Source organism: Rhododendron vialii, chromosome 7a (assembly GCF_030253575.1).
Source record: "Rhododendron vialii isolate Sample 1 chromosome 7a, ASM3025357v1".
NCBI lineage: Eukaryota > Viridiplantae > Streptophyta > Magnoliopsida > Ericales > Ericaceae > Rhododendron > Rhododendron vialii.
In genome coordinates, this window is record NC_080563.1 from 40651321 (window position 1) to 40676332 (window position 25012).

The 25012-nt window shown below is 39.5% G+C and overlaps 3 protein-coding genes across 5 annotated transcripts; 1 reads left to right on the top strand and 2 right to left on the bottom strand.

Annotated features, from left to right (window-relative positions):
- Positions 1 to 5268: 5268 nt before the first annotated feature.
- Positions 5269 to 7830, top strand: LOC131334438 (uncharacterized). The gene is made up of 3 exons (XM_058369446.1): positions 5269 to 6540; positions 6834 to 7019; positions 7331 to 7830. The coding sequence occupies exons 1-3, from the start codon at positions 5776 to 5778 to the stop codon at positions 7334 to 7336; spliced, it is 957 nt and encodes a 318-aa protein (XP_058225429.1). The 5' UTR covers positions 5269 to 5775; the 3' UTR covers positions 7337 to 7830.
- Positions 7831 to 9912: 2082 nt separating this feature from the next.
- Positions 9913 to 16495, bottom strand: LOC131334439 (protein ACCUMULATION AND REPLICATION OF CHLOROPLASTS 6, chloroplastic). Of its 3 annotated transcripts, none has more exons than XM_058369447.1 (6): positions 15879 to 16495; positions 14401 to 14625; positions 13234 to 13494; positions 11860 to 12823; positions 11144 to 11277; positions 9913 to 10417 (listed from the first exon to the last, which is right to left on the bottom strand). In XM_058369447.1, exons 1-6 carry the CDS (start codon positions 16401 to 16403, stop codon positions 10127 to 10129), a joined length of 2400 nt encoding a protein of 799 aa, XP_058225430.1. In that variant the 5' UTR covers positions 16404 to 16495; the 3' UTR covers positions 9913 to 10126. The 3 variants fall into 3 exon arrangements, 2 of the variants coding, with proteins under 2 accessions (XP_058225430.1, XP_058225431.1); XR_009202166.1 differs by having other exon boundaries at positions 10402 to 10417; positions 11864 to 12823; XM_058369448.1 differs by lacking the exon at positions 9913 to 10417 and having other exon boundaries at positions 10976 to 11277; positions 11864 to 12823.
- Positions 16496 to 17802: 1307 nt separating this feature from the next.
- On the bottom strand, positions 17803 to 23679 carry LOC131334440 (probable 1-acylglycerol-3-phosphate O-acyltransferase). Its single transcript, XM_058369449.1, has 9 exons — positions 23278 to 23679; positions 21493 to 21729; positions 20443 to 20489; positions 19847 to 19965; positions 19569 to 19729; positions 19237 to 19346; positions 19059 to 19158; positions 18243 to 18366; positions 17803 to 18133 (listed from the first exon to the last, which is right to left on the bottom strand). The coding sequence occupies exons 1-9, from the start codon at positions 23469 to 23471 to the stop codon at positions 18008 to 18010; spliced, it is 1218 nt and encodes a 405-aa protein (XP_058225432.1). The 5' UTR covers positions 23472 to 23679; the 3' UTR covers positions 17803 to 18007.
- Between the last annotated feature and the right edge of the window lie 1333 nt (positions 23680 to 25012).

Here is a 25012-nt window from a genome sequence, read left to right on the forward strand (position 1 = left end):
ACTGGTACACCACGTGACGTGATGATGGAAAATCCAAGTTCGCGGGAGCTTTTGGGGTACAATTAGCTTTTGCTTATGGTTGCTTTGAAAGCTATGTTAGTACCACAGCTTCTCTTTTTGACTTAAAAATGAAAAAATTTAGAAGTTTAAAGGTTAATAATTATCAAAAGCATCGTGGTCCAGAGCACAGTCAAGTAGGAGTGTATTTTTTAACATGCTCCACTATTGGTACAATTTTCACACACTTTTAGTCTTAAGCCCTCACGTGAAAGTATCTACAAACGAGATTGTGACACTACATATATGGTGGTACCCGAGGACCACCAAGTACTTTCGTCTGAGGTCCGCTCAAAAATTTTATCATGCCTGATGATGTCCGAGGATCACCCAATATTTTTTTGAATCATGAAGATGGCTTAGTAGTGAAATTGGAGAAATAATTTCCTTCTTGGCAAAAATGTTGGATTGTGATCTAAAGCCACATTAAACTAGCACGAGGGGGGGGGGGGGGGGGGGAATCGAATTAGAAGTTGGCTTTGGGTCTGGGGATGTCTTGTGACAGAGTACTGACAGAGTGCAGAAAGAAAGATGTTGACGATGATGGAGACGGTGAACTTAAAACAAAGTTATCCAGATAAGGAAAACAGGTGTGGCCAAACTGAAATATGGGCCAAAATGTTCCATCCTATTCTGGAAATTCCTTAAATGGTGCTATGGTGCCGACAAATCTGGTAGTGCAATACCCTATAGGGCGCACAAAGACTGTCGATCTCGGTAATGAATGATTGAGCTATTATTTTTAAATTTGATCGGTAATAAGTAATTTTTACTGATCAAAATTGATTTGTAATCTGGACCGGTGATTGATAAAATCAACAGCTGTGTGCCGCACTACAACCTCTGTAAGACACTCCGTCCTACAGGATACCCGGGTCCGTGTTGACAAGGTTGCCATGCATCATTTTCAGGGACCTCATTTTCATTATCCCAATTTGTTTTGGGTTTGGATTTGTCGGAACAACTCTTATAGCGAATTGACAAATATTTCCCTTTAATTAAGATTTTTCAGGGAATCAGTACAGGAACTGTTAGATGTTTTACACGGTTATAACCTAAAATTAATTGTCAATACATAACGTTTATCACTCCACATCAGGTACAGCTCGGTATCATGTAGCTACTAGATTAAAGGAGGTGAGAGAATTCTCTTGGACACAGATCCTCGACGACCTTAGATGATACAGTTTAAGACCTAAGTTCAATAACATGTTATAATATTTCTTAGAGTATTCAAACCTAAAATTAATTGACACCGATTGAAGTACATAGCTTGTAAATCATGAGAGAGACGATGTGAAATAAAGTCTGACGAAGACATTTGTAATGCCTCATAAAGTTTCAAGTTTCTTTTTTTCTCTTTTTTTTTCTCTTTTTGTTTAAAAAAATTGGCCTTTCAACCAGGATTGTGGAAAGATTTTGTAGGTCATAGTGGAGAGAAATTGGGAGGTTGAAATATGAGTGAAGAACAGATGGGGTCCCACATTTGGTTTAGCAGTCAAAATCACGTTCCACACATGTTCAGAACTTTTATAATTCTAGGGACACAATTTGCCAAAATTTGACTAGTGCAAAATAAAAAATTACAAAAATTGAAATAGAGATCTGAAAGTGTTTTAGTACATGGATATGATATGATGGGATACCATACTGGCATACTTGATAGCCATTCATTGATCGAATGGGGCCTTCCGGCTATGTTGTTGTACCTGGGTATGATATGATGGGAAAATCTTTTTAACGGTGATGCCGTGAATGGTTATTTACGGAGTCAATTGCGATCGTGATAGCGGTCCGGATGTTAATGAAACTTTTTCGAGAAAGAGTTAAACTTTCATCAAAACTTCGGACCGTTCGAACACTTTTGGATGGTCGCGATTGGTTGTTGTAAAGAGCTTGTATGTTCACGGTTGAACCGTGAATAAGTATCTCTCATAATATGATATATATGTATAATGTGGTCATCCTATTATAACTTCCTTCGTCCAATTTGTTTGATCCTGTTGAACAATCTAATATGCAAAATATAACGAAACACGTCGGCCATGTTCTTTTTGGATTTGAGGGAGATTTTTTAAAGTACTGAATGGATAGAGATAAATGGAGAAAATTTATCAAAGACCGTGCTTGAGGTTTTGAAACTCTAAAATGAACAAGGTCGTCATTACATTTTATGAACGTACTTAAAGTTTTTAGAAAACATCATTCCCTTTCAATTAGACCTGTCAGTTAAAATTCAAGATAGAAAGACAGAATAAAAGTACAAAAGTAACGATTTTGTTCTTCGACTTCTCAAAATGAACAATCTAGCTAGATCATCTAAAGTCAAAAAATAGACAGAAAAAAATTGAGATAGAAGAAGTAATATTACTGCTATAGAACAAGATGAGACCACAAATACATTTTAGAGGACACTTTCCGTATCCTTAAGACTTGGCAAATAACGTGTATTTATGATTGTTTTACACCGTCCAACTGAGTAATTATTCGGTGGTCTTCGGGCACCGCTAAATAGTGCTCCGATCCTAAACATTTTCACATCATTCACTCGTGTGGGACCTATACATTCGATCTTGGTTCGACGGATGAAATACCAAAATAGAGGGCCCCGGTAGAAAGATAGAAATCGTACTCGTTCACCGTACCTCCTGTCGCATTGGTGTGGGGCGTTAGAGGCGTGAATATGTGGTGTTGGAGGCCCTGGAGACATGAGCACGTTATTTATCCCAGCTGCGTTTTATTGTAATCTAACCGACCTATATGATAAAAGAGATTAAATTCTTTTCACCCAATGGATCCAACCATGCATTTTTTTTTTGTAATAATTTAAACCATTCATCTTATAGGGCCCGCAAAATAGTATATTTATGCAAAAAAATTAACTTTATCAGATATCTATAGGTGCATCAAAAATTGAATTATGGTTTATAAAATAGATTGTTATGGATAGTTTTAAGGTTAAACTTACCTACTGTAGATTTTATAAACCAAAATTCATTTTTTTTAAATACCTATTCAATATTATACATGCACCGTCACGTAATATTTTAACATGCTCCATTATTTGTATATGGTTCATAATTGAACTTTAGCCAAACAGAATGGGAGGAAGAAAAAATAGTAGTTCACAAGGAATATTGCCAATACCCTCCCGAACCTCTTCTTGAGCCAAAATTAGAGACCGATTATTTTGGATAATTTTTCTCATAAATAAAAAGAAAATCCTTAGTTTTAATGCGATTTAATTTGGCTAGCTAGCAAGCCAAAGAAAAAATGTGAATTCTGGGATTAGCGTGAACTTTCCATACCCATGCCCAATATATTCTCAAACGGCTAGCTAGGTATGGGGAAAATCCTTGATGAGGCACCAGGCAGTACTGTTGGAAGAAAATACAAACCAAACCACGCCAAAATTAGCTCTACAGACCTTGTCTGTCACCCTCGCACAAACCACGCCGGCCGGCCAAGTAGTACTGGATGGTCTTGTAAGCGATAGATCTATATATCTATATACTCAAAAAGTAAGATAGAGGACCAAACTTAATTTATCCTCCGCATTAACCCTCCAGTTCAGTTTGGCCATGGCAATGATATTCGCATCCGATCGAGGATTAATTACAAAATCCAAGGCCTCCAAATTCCTTAGGTTTGGTGACCTTATCCCATCATCCAGTACTGAGGATCGGATCCCCAAAGAAAATCTCTATTAGCTTTGTCAATGGCTTTGTGGACCCCCTTAGGTAGCATGCATGGTGTTCTGAACCTAGCTTCCAAAAAAAGAAAAAGAAAAAAGAGTTATGATCTTTAGTCTATGCATGTTATGCACTGTTTTTTACTAATAGTTCACTTCAATTCCTCCGTCGTGTCGGACCATATGGAAAAGTCTTAACGGGTCGATTCCGTTTCCGTGTTCAACAAGAGTTAATAAAGGAAGAGTTCCAGAAATTTCTGATGGAACCTGTTATGGTTCCAACCGCTGGAGCATGCACAAGACAAGAATACCCCCATTGAAGCCAAAAGGCATGCTAGATTAATGTTTGAAGGAGTACACCATCCATTGTCTTCCAAGATTTATAGCACTAGAAGCGGGCGATCATGCATGTCTTCAACAGTTGTGGTCGTGCGCCTTCCTACCGTATCGATCTATATCATTGGATCTACCAAGGTAGCGGTGAGACAGTGATGTGGAAGCTCAACCAGGACGGCACGCAATATCCCAGGAGATGGAATCAATTGAACAGAGAGTTTTCAGGTTACTTCACACTCCTAAGCTGTAAATTCCTAGCTTCTTCTTTTTTTGAACTTACTAAGTCGTAAAATGAGATTCCACATTTGTCTGCTAAGTCTTTAAATTGCGGACTTTAGTGTTCAGATGCTTCTTCTCTTTCTTTTTTTCACTCAATAGATATTTCACTCGGCATACGGGTTGAACAAGTCCAAAGGGTATCTACCACCACACTAGCTAAGCGTTTGCGCTCTTGACGAGAATCGAACCCCCACTTTCCATGTGAAAGAGGTGCGGAAGTGTCATTGGCTTACAAGCCCGTTGGCACATATGAAATACTCCTATATTAATTTTACCACATTTTCAATATAGTTTTTTGAGTTCTGATACTTCACTTGTTAAATATAGTTTCTCACATTTTTCTTAGGATCTTGGAAATTTACGTATGAAATTAGACGGATAATCACAAAATATGGGGCTGTTATCCACGAAAGAAATTAAATAAAAGATAACAAGTAGTATTAGATACATGCCTTGCCAATCAAGAAATAATTAACAACCTTCTCGGGAAACTTTTGGGTCCAAATAGGGTATTGTTGACGTGGTACCCGTGCAGCGCATTCAGACCGTCCAAAAATACAATCGACAGTCCGGATATAAAGGTACCAAACGGATTTTTAAAAAGGGAAAAAAATGAAAATGTTGTTTCAATCCAAATCCTCGGTTGCTTGGCTTGGACGGTTCGGATGCGCTGCACGGATACCACATGGTACCCGATTTGCAACCAAAACTTTCTCAACCTTCTCTGTATAATCTGGATCTTTAAGGAAAAGATCTGTAAGCTATTTACTTCCTTGCTAACCAAGAAAAAGAAAAACCCTATAAAAACAACTCCAATGTCCTTCAACTCTTCTTCTACCTCAATCACCCTCATGGCCAACCAATGCCTCATAAAGGAAAACCCACGAAGAACTCTTCAAGCCACCAATGTAGAAACAATGAAGCAAAAACCCTAGAAAAGAAGGAAGATACAAACAAACAATTACAAGCCGCCGGCGATCAAATCGGTTATCAGATTTGCCTGAACCCATTATCCATGACATCCTCCTATCCCTTCCTCTATCGGATGCAATCAGCACGAAATCGTTATCGAGGCAGTGGCGGCATAGCATTTGGCCTTCTTGCCCCGCCCTCTATTTCGACGAGTACTCCTGCCCTGTCCTCTACTTCGACGAATACTCCTTCGGAGCAAACTATTTCCAGTATTGCACCGGAGACGATAAAAATAGAAGAAGGTTCACAAAGTTCTTGCTTGAATATTTACAAAAGCAAAAGGAGGGTCGTTCCATCAATCATCGTGGCATTGATAAGTTCGGCATCCGGATGGCCTTGTTAGGGAAGAAATCAGATCCCGTCGTCGACGGGTGGTTGAACTTTGCCGTCGAAAACAACGTCAAGGAGCTGGATCTAAGGATAAGGAGAGTCCTGTGTCAATGTTTCAACAGGTACAGGTTAGGCGATTCTGTTTTCGCCTGTCGTTCGTGTTGCACATAGATTATTGCGCGGTCCCCCTAGATTGTGTTTTCGATCTTCCGTCCCTGAAAAAGCTGACGCTGAGCGACGCGAAGACCACGGAGGACGTATTCCTCCGTCTTATCGGAGGATGTCCCTTGGTTGAGGACCTCTGTGTACAGTTCTGCAAAGGACCGTACACAATGAAGGTAACGGCTCCGAATCTCAAGTCACTGAAACTGAACATCACCGATGTTAATCAGTTATCCGTCGGATTCACGAGTCTTGAATCTGTCGAAATCAGCGGCCATCTCAAATTGTCGCTGAAACTTGACTTCGCCTCTATTGGGAGGACACTCAGAGAAGTGAAATTGAAGAATTTGTTCATCACTGATAATCTTCTGATAAATCTAATTGATGGGTCTCCAATGCTGGAGAGTTTGGTTCTGGAAGGGTGCATAGGATTGTATAGTGTCAGGGTTAGTCAAAACATAAAGAGATTTTGCATGTTTAGATGCAGGGGAGTAGTTGAGGCAAAGGTTTTTTCTTCTAATCTCAAGTCATTGGAGTATTCTGGACATGTGAAGATTTCTATCTGTTGCTGGGATAATTTGAGATTAGCTGAAGTTAAGATTAGTTTAGACCCACCCACGGAGCTTAGTTCTGAGTGGTTCTTTAGATTGAAGAAACTGCTAAAAGGGTTTGTCAAGTCCAAGGTTTTAACTCTTGTCTGCCCATCAGATCAGGTATTTGTCTTAACCTCTCTCTTTCTGTTTTCACTTCTGCTGTTTTACTTGTTTTTCGAAACCGTTTTGCTAACTTAGTTTATGCTAATACGTTTTCCTGATCGCAAGTCGTTTCTTCAACAAACACTAAAAAGACATTCTCCGATTCTTTAAAACCGATTTCTGTCCAAGAAAATCCTGAAAAGTGTTAAGCGAAACTGTTTCGGGAAATAGAAACCGAAGATTTTCTTCTTTCTATCTGAGTCTTGCTCTATTGTGATCTCTGACTTTGCTATGTGGATGGATGAAAAAAGGTCATAATTTTTCCTGGAGCATTGTGGCAAAATTTGTTGCCTCCACTGCATGATCTAAAGCATTTGAGGCTAGAGATAAGCACATTGTCAACTACTTGTTCAGCAATTGTGGATGGCTTGATATGGCTATTCCCTGGCTTAGAGACTCTAACCATAAAGTCTGGTTCCATCAACAAGCTTATAAAGGTAATGTTGCCTTTAACTACCAGATGAGAAACAAATAGTTCTATTCATTGCAAGGGTTTTCTTACATATTTTGGGACCGATTTTGTTTTTTGAATGTCTTGCTGTAGTTCCACAATCTGATGTAGTTTCTTTTTCGGAAAACAAAAACTAAGAACACATGAAAGAAACTTATACAGAATTAACAAATCACAACGGGTAGTCCATAATCAAATTGGTGCAGCGTAGATCACCTCTAGATATAAATCTGAGCGAGCATATGGTTGATTTTCGTATACAAAGTTTTGCTCATTCTAATCCTTTTGCATTTACAGCTCTGAAGTACTCAACAAACAAGAAGATATGGTGACGATGATGACAGAATGAGAAAGACTGAAGGTACAACGAGTCCATAGAAGAGACCCAAATTTTCGCGTGGGCTAACGTTGCGATTGAACTTTGAAGTAACATCTTTTTTGATCTTCAAAAAAAAAAAAAAAAGATGTTTAAGTTTTTGCTTTTGGGGATATTAATGAACTTGAATGACCCGCAAAGAGGGTGCTCCTATACACAAATCTATGGTCTTTGGTTTGTTGCTTTCCAGATAAAAGAAAAGGAGGGAAACTTCTGAGTTCTGCTTCTCTTGATATATATACTTGTGATTTGGATTCTTCCAACTCAACAATTCCGTTGTAGTCTAGTTGGTCAGGAGACTTGGCTATTTTTTTTGGTTTCATTTGATCGTTTCCTCCAAAATCAAGAGTGTCGAAGTGAGAGAGAAGAAGGGAAAGCCGTATCATCATTTTTACTATTACAGTAACGCAGGTGATAATAACGCAGCTAACGCGATTGAGTTTCAACAAAAACTATCAAGTGTTGAAAAACTATCAAGTTCGATAGTAAGCACCAGAAAACAGATGCCAAAAAAGAAAAGAACCCTGGAGATCATGTACAACAACTTCACAAAAACTACCGATATTTTACAGGAAGGAGACTGAACAAAATGAGTTGCGGGATTGAACCTCAGGGAGCCGCCACGCGACTGCGATTTAGCATCAACCGAGGCCTCCAAACTACTGAAATAAAGAACAGTTTCTTCGGAAAAAATAGCTTAAAAAGTGGCCTAATTGCCATTCTTTCACTCTGAGGAGAAGAATATGCTTAATCCCACGTGAATGTTTCTCTGGAGTTGAAGTAGAAGATGAAGAGTATGATCCCAACTTGGTAGGTCGATGCTTTGGATTTTTCTTAGTGATTGGTGATCTCGAGGAACTGATTGCTCCAGTCCTCTTGGAGGGGCTAAAGGGGGAGTTAATCTCGAGTATTATTGCCATCATATCATTCAACTACACTCGGTAACATTACGCAAGATATCAATACTATAATTTGGTGTGCTCTAAATTAAATGAAATTAGGTGCAGCTGGGGCCGCTTTCGACCCTGCAATAGCTCTACAACCGTGGCTTTCTGGCGCAACCGAGTAGAGGACTGCGGCCCTCCTTTGGTGAAGCATCTCGGTAATCGGAAATGGAATAGTTGTGGTTGTGACAAGGCTGTTCAACTCCCCAGTCGAAGAAAGCGAAAATAGGAAGGGGTTATTGAAGATTACCCTCATACATATCGCATCCCTCAACGTCATGCATTACATTGATTTATCTATTCCACTTGCTCCTAATCCTTGATTTGCAGGTTTTCTTGTTTGTGTGTCCGGCCTTGAAGTCATGGTTGCGTTTTTCTTTTGAATTTTGTCGGGTCTATTTCGTTCATTTAGGTTGTGGCTTTGTTTTGTTCTGGTTCGTGTTGTGCTTTTTTTGTTTGGGTTGTGTAACTTTGGATGTACTGCCTCTACGTAATACTAAGTTTATGTTTCCTTAAAAAAAAAAAAACCCTTCTTATTTTCCTCCATAAATCCCTTAAAATATCCAAAATCCAAACACAGCCTCGATGTACACATGAATAACTTGGCCAATGTTTGTGGTAGCGATGGTGGTGGTGGAGTGATAGTGGGAGCGGTGGTGGTGGTGGCAGCAATGATAGTGGTGGCAGTGTGGACTTTGGAGGACCCATAAATTCAGTCAAAGCTACTTAATTTTTACCAACTTTTTAGCCTACATTTTAAGAGGCACTTAATCTTTTAAGCAATGTAAAATTTAATTCAGTTTTACGTGTTGAATTTGAATTATCAAACAACCGCCGAGTCTAGTTGATCAAAAGCTGAATTAGAAGAGTACCCCATGACCAACAGGCAACAACCCTTGAACCAGCTGCTTCCTTGGCCTCCCTTATTTTATTTTATTTTTTGTAATACATGTTTCCCAAGCTAGTTTACACGCACCTCAGATTAATCCCTACAATTCTTCCCACAGCTTTTTCGCACGCATGCACGTGGGAAAGAGGTGACCCAAGAACCGCCGACAAGAAGAATCGAACTTGCTTCCTCGGTCTTTTCCCAACCCACGAGTTTTTATTCTACATGCAAGGGTTTCCTGATGTATTAACTCAATCACCTCTTATGTGCATAGTAGCCAAGGAAAATAAACTTCATGATATGTAACGGCATATTTTCGATCTCAAAATGGTGATGGGATGGCTCATGGCTCATTGATTGTTAAAGGTCAACGCACGATTCTTCATTACTCAAGAATACTTCGCAATTTATGGAGTTCTAGAGGTTTATAAAGCATTCGAGAAAATTCTAGAATCAAAGAGAACCTCCTCAAGGACTTGAGAGAGTGGAAGTGCTAAATGAGAGTGGAGAGCGGGACCGAAGGGTCCTATATTATGTACCTAGGTCTCAACTAGAGGCTAGAGAACTGGTCTTGTGAGTGGATTCGTGCAGCTTCTAGTTTATTGCTTGTAGTTCCCAGGTTACGTTGGGAAAAAGAAACCCCTTTATTATCAATCTAAACCGAAGAAAGTAGGGAAAATGAAAAGTTTATATAGATGGTTTTGCAGCCATGTCTGTGTGCAAATGGAAGAAGGTGCAACAACAAACATATATACCGGAAAATCCCCACGGCTCAACCAGCCGAACAAAACAACCAATTAATTAGCTACAAAAAGGTAAACAAAACTGGAAAATCAAAGGCTAACATTTACACAAAAAGTCATTGCAGTGTCCTAAAATCAGGATTATGACTTGAGGACAGCTCCTTCTGTAATCTTCCATCCAGACTTAGTACACGTAATCTCATACCTTGTTGTGTAGGTTGTACTGTATGAATCGTTGTGCTCCGGGTGCGCCATATCTGTCAGGCAGGCTGACTCTTCAAGAGTTGCTTCCACAATGGCACGCCTCCCATCCACTGAGACAGTTACACTGTCAATAGTCAAGTTTTCAAGAATGTAGTCCCAGAACCAATTGTGTTCAGCAATTTCTGCAGCACGGTCGTTCCAAATGCTTAGCATATTGCCATCCAAGACCTGGCATCGTAAATTTAGTAACTCTCAGTTCAACTTCTGAAGAATATTTACTACTCCCACCATGTTGCATTAAAAGTCGACTAACTAGTTGCACTTTCAATAAAACAATCAAGTACAATACCCACAGCTTATCCATGAATCAGGATTCACAAGCATTACATGTGAGTACAGATAATAGATTCATATACTTTTATTTGAGGTTTTGGATCTACTTAAAAACACCTAACCCGTCTAAGATTGGTGACTATCCAACCAACCGCGTACTCATTGTAGAATTCTACACATATCAACTGCAGCATATCTTGTAATGATATACATATCTGAGAAAAATTAAGGCAGCTGATTTTGCCACTCCCTTTTTTGTTAACGCCACTCCCCTGCAAGTGTATTTTTTGTGCAAAAATACACTTGCAAAGGAGTGGCGTTAACTAAAAAGAGAGTAGCAAAATCATTTCCCTAAATTAATGGCATCCCTTGCAGGACCAACAAAATTACAAAAAGCAACAAATCCAAGTAACTTGGAATTGTCAAAAAAAGAAATGATTATACAGCTAGGTATTGAATAAGATTTCAATATTGGCACACCTTGTGTGATATTATTTCCCCCACTTCCGAACTTCCTATTTGAATATACATAGTTGCGCCAAGTGTGGGTGCTTTTCGAGTTCTAATAACTTGGAACGTGAAATCATCCAGCAAATCCGCCTAGAATCGAAATGCTCTTACCTCAGACAACTTTCCAACACAATGATCAGGTCCAAGAGCCTGGGATTTGATGTTCTGCCACTTGCGAACCAAACCTTCAGCAAGTTTTGCATCCATTCTTGGAATTTCCTCAGGATTTTCAGCTACAAAGGACCCTGCGTGTTGTGAATCGCATCAGAATTCCAAGGAATAAACAGTCAAAGGATATAAACAAATAAAGTGCTGCAGAGAGCAACAAGGTGGTACATATGTATGGACGGATGAGTTCGCAGACTAGAGCCCTGTTGGATGACTGAGGCACATCCCAAATCTAGAGAGTAGAAGTGTTTCACATTGACTGTTACTGAACCATTATCTAGGAACAAATGATTTAGGCTTGTTTCACTTTCATCTTTCTAGGGATTTCTTTATTGTAGATTTGTTATATTTTAGCTCAGACGAGCAGCCGTTGGAGAACATAGCAAAATCTGTACTCTTTATTTCCAAAGCATGTTCACTTACCAATCTAATATAGCACTACCTATAAGTGATTCTTTTCTAGTACTAGTTTCTATACATGTGGCTATTGTGCGTAATTCTGTGATAAAAGGCTATCAGTCTCTCTTGCCAAGTGATCAGTTGTGGATAGCAGCATATGTTTTAGCTTAAGGATGTTGTTGGTAGAAGCATGACAATGAATGGTCGCAAGGATTCCTCTCATTGGGGAAAAAGAAAAAACAAGAGTAATCAGGTCCTACCTACTTTGATAACATCAGAAGCCATCGCTGAACTAGCTTCATTACGTAGAATTGAAGAGCCCTTCCGAAATGGGAAACACTTCAATCCAGCCAAAGTCAGGAGTCCAACCACCACACCAGCACACATAATCTTCATACTTGCATCTTTTATTCTGTGAGCAACCATTTCTTGCTCACTTCGTTCATCATTATTGTTTTCCTCAACAATATCAAGTTTGTTAGTGGAATCATCTTGATCCTGTCGCCCCATCTCCTCACTTTCTAAAACCATAACAGAACTGTTTATCTGTCCATCTTCTACACGTTTAACACTCCCATCCACTTTCCCAAGAGGAAACACCTTCTGCAGTGCCTTAATTGCACTAACCTTCACACTATCAAGCACTGCAGTAGCTTCAGCCCCAATTTTTACAATAGCAGCTGCAGCAGCCAACGGGGACCCACCAACTCCATCAAGACTTTCTAAATATCTGAGGACTGTGGGATCATCATAATAATCACCAAGCTTGAACGTTATATCATTAGTGTCTCTAAATCTTGGAAAAACCACCTCCATCAACCATGTCTCCAACAATTTACAAAGTCCAGGAAGAAAATCGCTATCCTTATCATCCTGGGAATGTTCCAAGACAAAGTTAACGATAGATGGATCTCTAAAAGGTGAAATGTCATTGTCCAAGCCGAACCATGAGCGACAGTCATCCAACTCCCCAATGAGCAGCGAACAGAGACCCCTTTCCAATGCAAAGTCCATCTCACGGTTATCTTTCGCAGGATTCATATAAACAGGATTTGCCAAAGCAGCTACTTTGGTCTGCTGAAGTTGTTGAAACAAGTTGTCGGCGTCTTTGATGAGATGAGGTTTCTTACCCATGAAAGCCTGAGCAACAAGTGCAAGTGCCACACCATAAACTTCAAAACTTTCTGCAGGTATGTTACTTGGTGTGGCAACGAAAAGATCAACCTTTTACCAATGTGGGACAACAAAAGACAGTAAGATAAGAAACGACTACAAATGAACACAAATCATAAGAGCATCTCCAATCCAGCCTCTGTCACTCTAGCAACAATAATGGTGGTCCACCAAAAACCCTCCATTTGAGAGAATGAATTGACACTCGAAACAGTGGGTGCAGGATAAAAAATGGGGGGTCTCCAATCCACTTCTGAGAACAAAAGTAGAAAAAATATTGAATTCGGAATGAGAGGATGAAAATAAAGATATAGAGACGTGCAGTTGGCATACGCTTGAGTAGCGACATCCTCTAACCCCACTATTTTTATCATAGAACGTTACTTTGATAAATGGAGGATTGGGTTGGAGATGCTCTAAAACTCAGAAGATTGATTTTGAAAAGATACTGTGGTGAATACCTGTTCTGCTGCAGTCATACGTAAGAAGGCCTCATTCATGAAGGCTTCACGAGTAAAGCCACCGGCAATGGCAGCTGCACCTCCTCCTCCAACAGCCCACAGAATATTGCGCATGCCTTGAAGACCTTCTCTCCTTTTCGTCTGATACTCTTCAGCAAGAGGTAAAGATAGGAGCTCAAGAACACAACGTGGGGTGATCTCTTCCAACGTCTCATCAATCTGTGATTGTAAATCTGGTGCAAGGCTGCTGGCACCTTCCTCCTACATGAAAACAATACTCAACGAATCTGTTTAAGAACGGCACATATGGCCAAACTTAAAGAGTGAAAATGTAGTGCCGAACTCTTTCATCATTTTTGCTGCCCACTTTAGAAGAGCACAAGAAAACACATCTTACCAAATTGCAAGCAGAAGTGTTCAATGGAATCAGGAATTAGTCCATGAGCATATGGCATCCCCATATTTAACACAAAGTACAAAAACAATTGCAAAACACCAGCCAGCAAAGGTATCATCACAAAATTGGATACTACAGTACAAAAACCAAATCTGTATTGGAAGTGATCTAATGCATGTGCCAATAGACTCAATACCCATAACTCATCAAATGAACATCTGACAAAATACATAAATAATCATAAACATATTTTTAGGGTCCAAATTTCCAAAACACGTTTTCCAAAGTGTTTTGATGTCAAATCATTGATAAATTAGTGCACGCTAAATCAATCTGACCTTATACGAGACACCTTGCAAAAGTTTCCAAACAAAAAGATAAAACTGAGCAGGATAAAAATCACCAACCTTGACAGGTTTAAAAAACTATGCCAAGAAAAGTGAAAATATACCCTCAAAGAACAACAAATATATTCACGTAACTGAGGTTGCCAAAGAGGGCACCATGTAAAATATTAACACATCCAATCAAGCACCAATAAAAAGTAGAACTGCACATCACCCGGGCTTTGGGTTGATGTAAGTCGGTGGCAGACTGGCAGTATATCATTTTACCATCGAACTATTTTAGCATAGAGGAACTACTAATTAAGAATAGATTCATTGGCATGTCAAGGCGGTTAGTTCAACAAAAGGAAGCTAATGGAGAGAGAGAGAGAGAGAGAGAGAGAGAGAGAGAGAGAGAGGGAGAGAGAGAGAGAGAGAGAGAACCTGCAACAACTTCAATGCCCTCTCCAGCACTTCACAACCCTTGATAAAATCTGGCGGGGTCACCGCCATTGCATCCCTCGAAACGTCAACATAAGCGAGCGCTACAGTCAAAACAACATCTTGCTTAAATGCCTTAGGCAACCTCTCTCTTAACAAACTCTCTCCGATTTGAAGAACCACCTCAATCTCTCCTGCTTCTTGTAACATGCACAAAGCTCCAGGAACCTGCACCCCACCAACTTCACTCCGTAATTCCATCCATTTTGGAACAAACTATACAATATATACTAAGGCTTCGTTTACATTGATTTGAATTTCAATTAAAGGGATGAATAACTATTATTCAATTAGAATATATCAACTTCAGATTTTATAGTTTCCTATAGATTTGAACAATATGTTTGAACTTTGACCCAATGGATTTGGAAAGATCATTTGTTAGAAGTGATCTGCAATCCTATATGTTAAGTACTAGTTATACCAGAAATTCGATAAATTACATATCTTCTACCCCTAATCTATTTTCACTCTAACTCACAAATAACTTTGGCTTCCTTTACGATATCTACAAAGGCCAGCTTTTTCCTAAAAAAACAAGCTTAAGTTGTCTGGAAGACACGACCTACAAAATTGATTCTTTAGGAAGACTTTTGCTACAAGTTTTCAGGTAGCTTTTTGGCTAAAGTAGTAAAGGCAAACAAGCGATCTCTTGATTCTTCGGGCAAAAACAGCCAGATCAGTTGAGTTTTAGTTTGTTTGTTAAAAGCTCGTTCAAGATAAGAGGTTGAACATTTTTCTTGAAGCTTGTTAACCTTTCAAACAAAGTTCAAACAAGCTACTACTCGGCTCCTTCGGCTTATGATGTATAAGAAAATCAAGCTACTAGAGATCGGCTCGTGTTCGGCTCGATTAAAGCTCATTTGAGATCGACTCACCCCATAAACAAGCTCGAACATGTTCTAAAGCTCATTAAGTTTTCAAACCAAGCTCGTTCGGCTCATTTATAACCCTACATATTTTCGTAGATTGAACATTAAACCCCTACATTTAAAATACACCTCTGCCTAAATGTTTCAAGGGTAATGATTTTCGCCCCCCGCTTTCTTATAAATACACTTCAAAATTTGTCATTTTGTGCTTAAAATTATGCACAAGTACGAAGAGGTTCCCTTCCGAGACATCCGATAAAAAATTTTGGGGTGCTTTTATACAAAAGTCGGGTACAAAAATCCTTTTCTAACAACATTTAAAAAAAAAAAAAAAAACAGAATGCAAAACAAGGAGAAAAAAAATGCATAAATTCCGAAGGGTTGGTGATTTTCACGCCCCTTTTATAACCACACTCTTTTTTGAAAGTATGAAAGATTATACAAATGGAAGGTTGAAGTTTGTAAATTCGGAAGAAAAAATGGGGGAGTGGTTAAAAAAAGGGTGCGAAAATCAATTACCATTGCGGAAACGAAATACTAAAAAACTACCTTATCCCATGGGACTTCAGTAAGAATAGTATCAAACTCATCTTCAGCGAGGCCTTGGTTATACTCTCTCCTCGACCTAGGGTCAGCAAGAGTCTCAAAAGCGCCCCGAAGAATCTCCCTTCGTCCGATCAAAACCTCCTCGCTGTACCCGTACTGCAGCGGCTTCGAAACCCTAGCTTCGTACGCTCTCCTGATCCCGTCGCCGAGGAAATGCGTCTCGGCGCCGAGGACTCGGTAGAAGTCGATCGGCATGGAGACATGGCGGGCGGGAGGGGATGGGGGAGGAGAGAGAGTGGTGGCGGTGGAGGAGGAGAGAGAGGGGGAGTGGGAGGGGTGGTCGGTGGCGGGGAGGAAATGGAAGTCGGAGAGGAGGCGGTCGGCCCATTTGGTGGCGGTGGAGGAGAAGTTGTTGGGAGTGGCGGAGCCGTTGCTGAGGGCGGAGAGCTTGTGGCGCTTTCTGCTGGTGGCGGTGGGTGGTGGTGGGAGGAAACGAGGAGTAGAGATGCCGATGCTCAGAGCTTCCATCGGTGTTTTCGCAATGCTTAAAACCCTCTCACTGTGTCTTGCTCTGTCCCTGTAAATTTCAGCTGAGTGTATAATACCGTAGTTACGTTGTAGAAAATGGTTGTTAGGATTAATTACGTAATCCGCTAAAAGTCACATTATTATTCGTGTGCGGGCATGGGAGCGGAGTAAAATCGTTTTTAATCACATAATAAACTACTTAAATTTGCGAGAGTAAGAATTTAGAAAGCGAACAAATATAAAGGTTGAACTCACATATTCCTTACGAATTTTACTCATTATGAATCTCACTCTTATTTCTATATCACTACCAACTCCCTTTTAACTATAACGGTTACCAGACAGACAAACATGCCCTTAGAGCATAGAAATAGTGGAGGAAAAAATCTCGTGCTTATTGTGATTGGAATTGTGACTTGTATTTTTTCATTTTACCTTCATGCAAATAATATGAAGCTAGGGTAGGAAGGACGGTCATGTTTTTTAGTTCTTGATGAAGGAAATATAAAACGTTACTTTCTCAATAGAATATCATATCCCGAAATATAGGTTATGTCAGAATATGTAATTCCCGTTTATAATGTAGCAAATGCTAGACTTGGGGCCGCGGCATTACATGTCCAATCTCACCCTCAAATCCCAAACAAACAAAAGCCCAAATAGTCAATTCTAGTACTCCTACAAATTAGAGGACGCCCTGCCCTGCCCCTTACTATATTTTGGTCCCTGATTTTCAATTCCCTGAACTCACCACTTTGATCCAATCTGGACATTCTGCTCTGTATAGGAACGAAAATATCTCTAATCCACACCCAACTTGATTTTAATGTTTGCAAGTTGCAACTACACTAAAGTCCGATCCTCTAGAGTAGAAAAAATTTCATTTTCGCATGATCATCATCCCATGTAGCTAATTTGTTTTGTTTTCATGTGATGCAAAATAAAAATTCATTACGATCCTATTTGATAATTTGACGCATTAATTCTATAGGTCCCCTATGCAAAAAATAATGTCAATTGCATGTTAATAAGTGTCAATTCGGATCTGTTTGCCTTGCGAGAAATAACGAATCAGCTTTAAGTCACCCCTTTCTCTCCCAGTCAAATGCTTGGTACAAATGACAAAAATAGTTCGTTCAGATGGATAATGCGGTCCAATCAACGGAATGATCAAAACCTAATTTTTGCATAATGTGTGACGACATCATTGCGAGGCCGGGGGTGTAGTTTCTCATCGGCATAAGTAACTTGCAGTCCCCGAATATCTCTTTCTTTAGAAAAACAAAAAACACGAAAAGTCGTTACACGGTTAGTCAATCCCATACATCCATGTTCCATCTTCGTTGGAGCTGTTGCTTGAAGAAATTTGGCTCAGCATAAATACAGAATCGACAGTTCATTGCTAAATCAACCAGGTGCCGGTTCTATTAGTAAAAATACCAAACAATATGCTACATATATGGTCTACACGGAATTAGACCATATAAATAAATCTTACCAAATCTTGAAATTACATATAATTATTGATTCGCTATAGGAGGAAAAATGAGAACCATTATTCACAGGACATAATACACTTAAAACAAACACTCCACTTTAGGGCCTTAGGCAGATATCAGGCCCTCAGGTAAGGAGGGATTATCTGCACCATAGGACAGAAACTTGCGGCAAGCATATAACACAGCTGAATGGAAACCAGTAGGGTTGTCTATGAATACAAAATGGCCAGCCTGCAATCATACAAACAAAACTTCTTCCATGAAACTGTAAACGTATGCATTTTCCAAAATTTCATATCAACATTACCAGAGAGAGCGAGGGAGAAAGAGAGAGAGAGACCTTAGGGACCCGTATAATTTCACAGGGGACCTTCATATGTTTGCGAGCTTCTTGTGCTCCTCCATACGGCATCCAATCCTCGTAGCCGTATATAAAAGTAGTTGGCACTTTCCATTCAGATGCACTGCATACAAAAGTAAACAATAACGATGCATAATCTGAGTTGAGATGACCCATAAATAAAGTCAATAATGAAATTATGAAACGACGCATGTGCTTCTCTCTCTTCTTGAAAGGAAAAAATGGAAGACAATTTAAGCCATAAGTAGCAAGAGGGAGGAAAAGGTTATGAGTAAATACGGAAGTGCATGACTCAACCAAGTATCCATGCAAATCTTCCAATGAGAGCAGGCACCATTCCATTCAACAATGTTTTTTTTTTTTTTTAAACAGACATTCAACAATGTTTGAAGTGGAAGGAATCATCCTTGAAAGAAGTAATCCTTCTATCTCAATATGCAACTCAGTGATGCACACAAACTAAAACCTATGGTAATTGCATTACTAACATCAAAGACTTACTTCATTCTTATTTCCATCTCTTTTTTTTTGGTTGGGTGGTGGGCAGGGGTATTTAGCAAGCAACAAGTTTAGGAACACAACTTTAAAACACAATTGCGTCCAGAGCCGTTTGATGTATGTAGGCCCATATGCATCAAATGGATGTGGACACAGTGGTGTCCCTAGTTTTGATTCAAAGTTGTGTTCGTAGCATTGCTCTTTAGCAAGTGATTTCCAGCCAAGCGGTAAGTAAATGCATACCAATTACAACTTCACACAATCTATTAAGCAAGTTTTAATGGAGACGAACGTTACCTTTGTAAAAGAGGCACCCGTGTAAATGCTCCGAACTCGAATATGTGTTTCATACACAGCTCTCCGCTAGCTTTCGCAGCCAGAGTATGATACACATAATCTTCACATGAAAGTATAACCATTAGGGCATAGCGATCACTAAGTAACAAAGACCAACAGATAAGCCTTTTAACTATACCTGTCAGCAATCTGGTCTCTTCGCCACTCAAAACTTCCCCCGTTGAATATGCACCAAACCTAGCAGACATATACTTGTGGACCAGATCTGGACCAAAGGGGCCAATACCTCTACAGAACAAATCCCACAAAAGCCACATTTCAAATAAGTTTTTTTTTTTTTTTCATCGGCAAAAAATCAAATAAGGTGCAATTAATTGTGCTGGAGAAAATATAAAGTGTCAAGTACAAAAAGAGCATTCAATACATCCATAAAATGTGTTGATACAGACAGCAGAAAGAAAAAGAAAACAGGGATAGAAAGAATAAAAGAAGCTACAAAAGATAAGTCACCTAATAATCTTTTGAGGAGTAAAATTCGATTCCCATAAGTGACTCAATACAGCTCCTTTCCACGTTGCTTTGAAATGAATTAGTGGCGCATACATAGCATCGGTCTGGGATGAAAACCCAGCACTCCCCACTAAAACCAAGTGTTTTATGTGCTCAGGATGCTATACGGATAGTTACATCGTGTCAGTAATTGTTTTAACCCAAGGTTATCATATTCAACTTCAAACACGAACATGGGAAACTTGTCAATAAAAACAAAAACATGGGAATGCAATCACCTTGAGAGCATATCTAGCTGCAACATAACCTCCAAATGAGTGTCCAAGTAAAATAAAGTTGCTAAGGTTTTTGCCCTTCCGCCATTCCTCAAAGGAATCAATAAACCATGCTTCAGTTTCTGCACTATCAATTAAACCATTATCAAACCACGCTATAAGAGTGAAGCTCCTCATCCAGATGCCATACTAATGATGAATCCATAAAGTAAAGATCTACAGAGTGGAAGCAAATAAAGCAAATAAACTTGGGAAATGATATCACTATGCACAGTGCTAGCTTTTTTTCAAAGGTAGAAATGACTGATTTTACCACCAAACTTCATAGGAGAAACGAGTGACGCAGACATCATAATCTGAAGAAGGCCACATGGTATCGCAAAACGATACACTAGCAAGTTATTAACTGTAACCCCACTAGAGATTTCTAACTCACAGAAAATGATTACTTCCACAGTTGTAACGAGATCATATCAATGTACAGATAAAACTTCCAAGAATAATAGACGTAAACCTTGATTTTGTCCAAGTACATGGTAATCAATAGATAAGTGATATTGTGGAAATGTGATTATGAGCCATCTAAAAGGACAACTAACCTTCAGTGCTTTTGCATGTAAAGTCAGGTCTGCTTGATCCACCCCATCTGCATCAATAGAAAAGGGGAGATGCTGCTAAGTACTAAAGTACACCAGGGTATTCCAACCATAAGAAAAGAATTTATAAACAATCTCCAACCACATTATGAAACAGAACATGGGAGGAAAGACCGAAGAGAAAAGACAAGCTGAAACGGGCCAAAATCGTGTAAGTCAAAAAGTTACAAGTTCTAACTTACATACTTTTAACATGATATGAAGTCAGGTTTCGGAGACCTTTGAGCAAGACACTCTAGATTGATTGCCCCTTGGCTAGTCCCACCAGTGCACTGTGTCGTTTTGGTCCATATGTTCAAGATCCTTTTTATAGCTCTCCGTGTGCTTGCATGTGCTTGAGAATATTAGAGCTTAACCCACAACCACATCCGTTTTCAATAACTTCGAAAACTAGTACATGACTCTAGGCGGCCTCTGCCACTTAATGCTGATTTGCTTTGATTTGGATGCTTTAACAGAAACAATAAAAAAGAACTTTCAGGTGGCCTTGAAGGAACCACAAAAATTATAAGGAAAGAGTCTATGACACCTCTATATGGTGGTCAACTATCAACATTGAATGTATGGAAATTACAAATTTTATTTAAGAACAAATCTCTGAAGTGCTTAGCAATAACTACATAACTGTGGACGACATAACAATATTTCTATCTCCTTGTGCTTTTACATGTTTCGGTGGCCATCAAAGTAAAATTGTGGCACAACGGGCAATAGATTTTCCTGTTTGAACCTCACCGCCTGCCTAATTAAAATAATGGCATGTGTTTGGCCTGCTAATAGATGAGAATTCGGCCGTACGTAGGGGGCATGTTGAGAAATAAAATATCAAACTTACACCTCTCTCTAGCTTAAGCTTAGATGAAGTTCCAGCCAAGAATTTAGCAATAAATTTGAATTATTCCAAGAAATTTCCATTACCACCAGAAAGTAGCTACAAATGGGAAATCGGACAATTGTAATTTCCATAATAAAAGGCGGAAAAAATAAGCTCACCCAAGCTGATCAATAGCAATGACTCTGAAATGTTTGGCTAGAGCATCAAAATTACGGAAGAAGAAACCATGAGAGGCACCATAACCATGGACCATTACAAGAGTGGGAGAATCATCTTTGCTATCAAAAGTAACTGTGTTAATGAACCTTGGCTCATCGCTAGCAGAACGAAACCACCTGACTTTAGACCCTGGTGGGCCAGAACCAATGTTGACTTGTTCTTGCTCATACGGAGTCCTGTTATTATGGAAAGCACCAATTTAGTAAGAACTGTAATAACTGCAGAACAACTAACAATTCTCAGTAGAAACAATTATTAACACCATATTTCATCTATACTAGGCAATTCATTGGTACCAAAGTTGTTGACCGAAGTGGGAAAATTAGTTTTGGAATCATCTGGAGAGGGCACACCACAGAGAAACAAACCTTTTTATTACAGAAATTACCATGTTCGCAAATAAATGCCAGAAATCTACTTGCATTACCGGAATTTACACCTACATTCTAACCAAAACCCCAAGTCTCCAACATCTCCATCACAACAGGAACTGGGTAAAAGTAGAAGAAACCAAGGTGCTATAAGACGGTCTGAAACAACCACCTGGGGTTGTGGGTGGTCATAACTAAGTAGCTTACTCCTCCCACGTGGTGTGGCGACTAGAAGGACATGAGTTCGAGTTAATGGGCAATGTTCGGGAAGACACAACCTCTTAATCTAAACCATCGCCTTCTGGCCACAATGCCCTTAGTGTTGCTGGAGTCAGGTAATGACCCAAGCTCAAGTTGAGAGAGCGACTACAGATACCTATGTGCGACTGTGTGGTACTTCACGTTGCGAGGCCTGTATAGGCCCCTCATATCTTTCTCCAAGACAGACGAAATGAAATGTGGCAGGTAAAACTACATTCCTAACACTGTTCAGAATGAACAAATGCCCAAAGAGTCAAACAAGTAGGAATTTCATCTTCCCCCTGAATTTCACGGTTCATGGCTGGCTTTTACATCATCCGATTTTTATATAACAAAATTGTAATAATCTACAACAATAAGGCACGCAACTATGCCAATTCTGATGCAAATAGGATCAACCATTTCTAAACGCAAAAATCATAAATGTGAGAGAATGATGAAATTTTAAGCTCTATAGAAACAAAATGAACCAAAGAATTGCCCAAAGAGTTTGCCCCCTGCAATTCAAGTTAAATGAGGATTTGATTTTCGGATCTGCCACAACTCTCTTATCAACTATGAGGCACAGCTACTTCTAAAACCCTGTTGTGCTCAAGCCCGTAACATATCCGGTACCAGTACTTTGTATGGTATTTTGCGAAACAGTACACAACACATGCTGAAAAGCTAAGTTGATGATTCGCTTATATATAAAGATTTGTTCCAAAGGTTCTTGAGTATAATGGCATTAAGCTATGATTTGTACCTTAAGTTATTTGATGTTGAATTCTAAGTGACCCAAGTCATTTAGCAAATCCTTTATCTAAAATGTACTAATTATTACTCTGATACATTGCTCTAAAATTTAAAAATACAGTTGTTACAATCGTACCACAGACACATCCATATCCCTTCATTACCCTATATTACTTAGGTTTTGCCATATCGACCTATCCGACGAGCTTCTTAAATTTCTTTGATCACATGAAACAGTGCTTCACAGCAGTTATCCAGGGGTCGCATGAGATGTGATAATTCACAAGAATTCTAATTGAAAACCAACACACACACACACACACACACACACAGTGAGAGAGAGAGAGGAGTGCGTACTTGACTAGAGAGAGAAGGCGTTCCTCGGAGGCGAGGATGTGGTCGGTGGAGGTAGGGATCCAGCGGAGGACGGAGGGCCACAAAAACCTCGTCGATGATTTATTAGTTCTTGCTGCTGCTACGGCTGATGCTGCGGTGGTTGTTGAAGCGGCGGCGGCGGCGGCGTCGGGAGATGACCTGACTTCCTCCGCCATCGACTTACCGCCCCCGGCGAAGGTTTGATGCGTTTCCTGGTCGAGATTTTTGTCGTAATAATATGGTCTTTTTTATAGTTCACGCTTGTGCGGATCTATAGGGCTTCGAATCGAAACCCGTGGTATCAGAGAGTCTCCTCCTGGAAACGTGGGCGGCTTGTAGAAGTCGATGGTTGGTTGATGATGAAGGCCCCTGCTCTTACATGTAACAATTTGTTTTAGGATTTCGATTTTTTATTTACCGCCGGCGATCAAAAAGTAGGGGCGGGCATCGTGTCGTGTCATGTTTGTGTCGTGTCATCTTGTGTTTGTGTCAGAATTCTTTCAATTCTAACCTTACCTGTTTAACTTTTCGTGTTATCGTGTCGTTCGTGCCATCTTGTGTTTGTGTCAGAATTCTCTTAATCCTAACCCTACCTGTTTAACTTTTCGTGTTATCGTGTCATGTCATATTAGTGTTTCGTGTCAGGAATAGCTGACTCTAACCCGCTAACTTCTTGTAGGGTTCGTGTCGTGTTATCATGTCCTTTCATAAATTCTTGTGTCGTGTCATCTCGTGTCCGTATCAGAATTCTCTCAATCCTAACCCGACATATTTAGCTTTTCGTGTTATCATGTCATGTCATATTCATGTTTCAAGTCAGAAATAACAGACCCTAACCTACCAACTTTGTATCGTGTTTTCATGTCGAAAATTCCCACCTCTATCAAAAAGTGGATTGCCAAAATCAATCCATATTATATTACTACGCAAACTTTTACTGAAATAGAACACAATTGTGTTCAAACAGACTCCAAATGATTTCTTATGCATCAAACGACTCCAAATGAGTCAGAAATTCTGTTTTAAGATTTTGTTATAGACTTCCGTTTCTTATCAGTGGGAATATATGTGAAGGGTTTTTTTCTTTCTGGGTCGATTTGTTAGTAGTATATTATACTAGTATATGTGAAGAACTGATTTTTAACCATTTTTCTTACTTTTAAGTGAACTTGTTCAACTTGTAGTCAATCTACATTTTTTATTTCTTAAATAAAATTAAAATCAAAAGTATATCAAAAGAGTTTCAACTTTCAGATTGCATATTGCGTAGTAATCCATTTAAACTTGAAACTTTGCCACGGCATAAGATGGTGCACCTATTGTGTACTGGAACAAAATAAGCACAAAGAAGCCGAGAGTTTCCAAAGGAATTCACTCAATGTCATGCTTGTCAGCTAAAGTCACAGCCAAAGCTGCATCACAACTCATGTAGGCTTGTACTCCTACGGTGCCAATTGCCAAAACCAGCAGTAGTCCAGACACGGATAGAACTGCTTCGATCAATGTCTCCAGATCTGTGCCCCGAACATTTTCCTTTGCCACAATGATATCACATAGGAAGTCACTTTCCAAGTGCAAATGACTTAGCGATCACCATATAACCCAGTAATCCACAACAACATTCGCAGTAAAAAGTCAGAAATCAAGATTAGCAAAACAAACACATCAACTGGATTTTGGCTGATTCCTAAAAATAGAACCTGACAAGAAGATGACA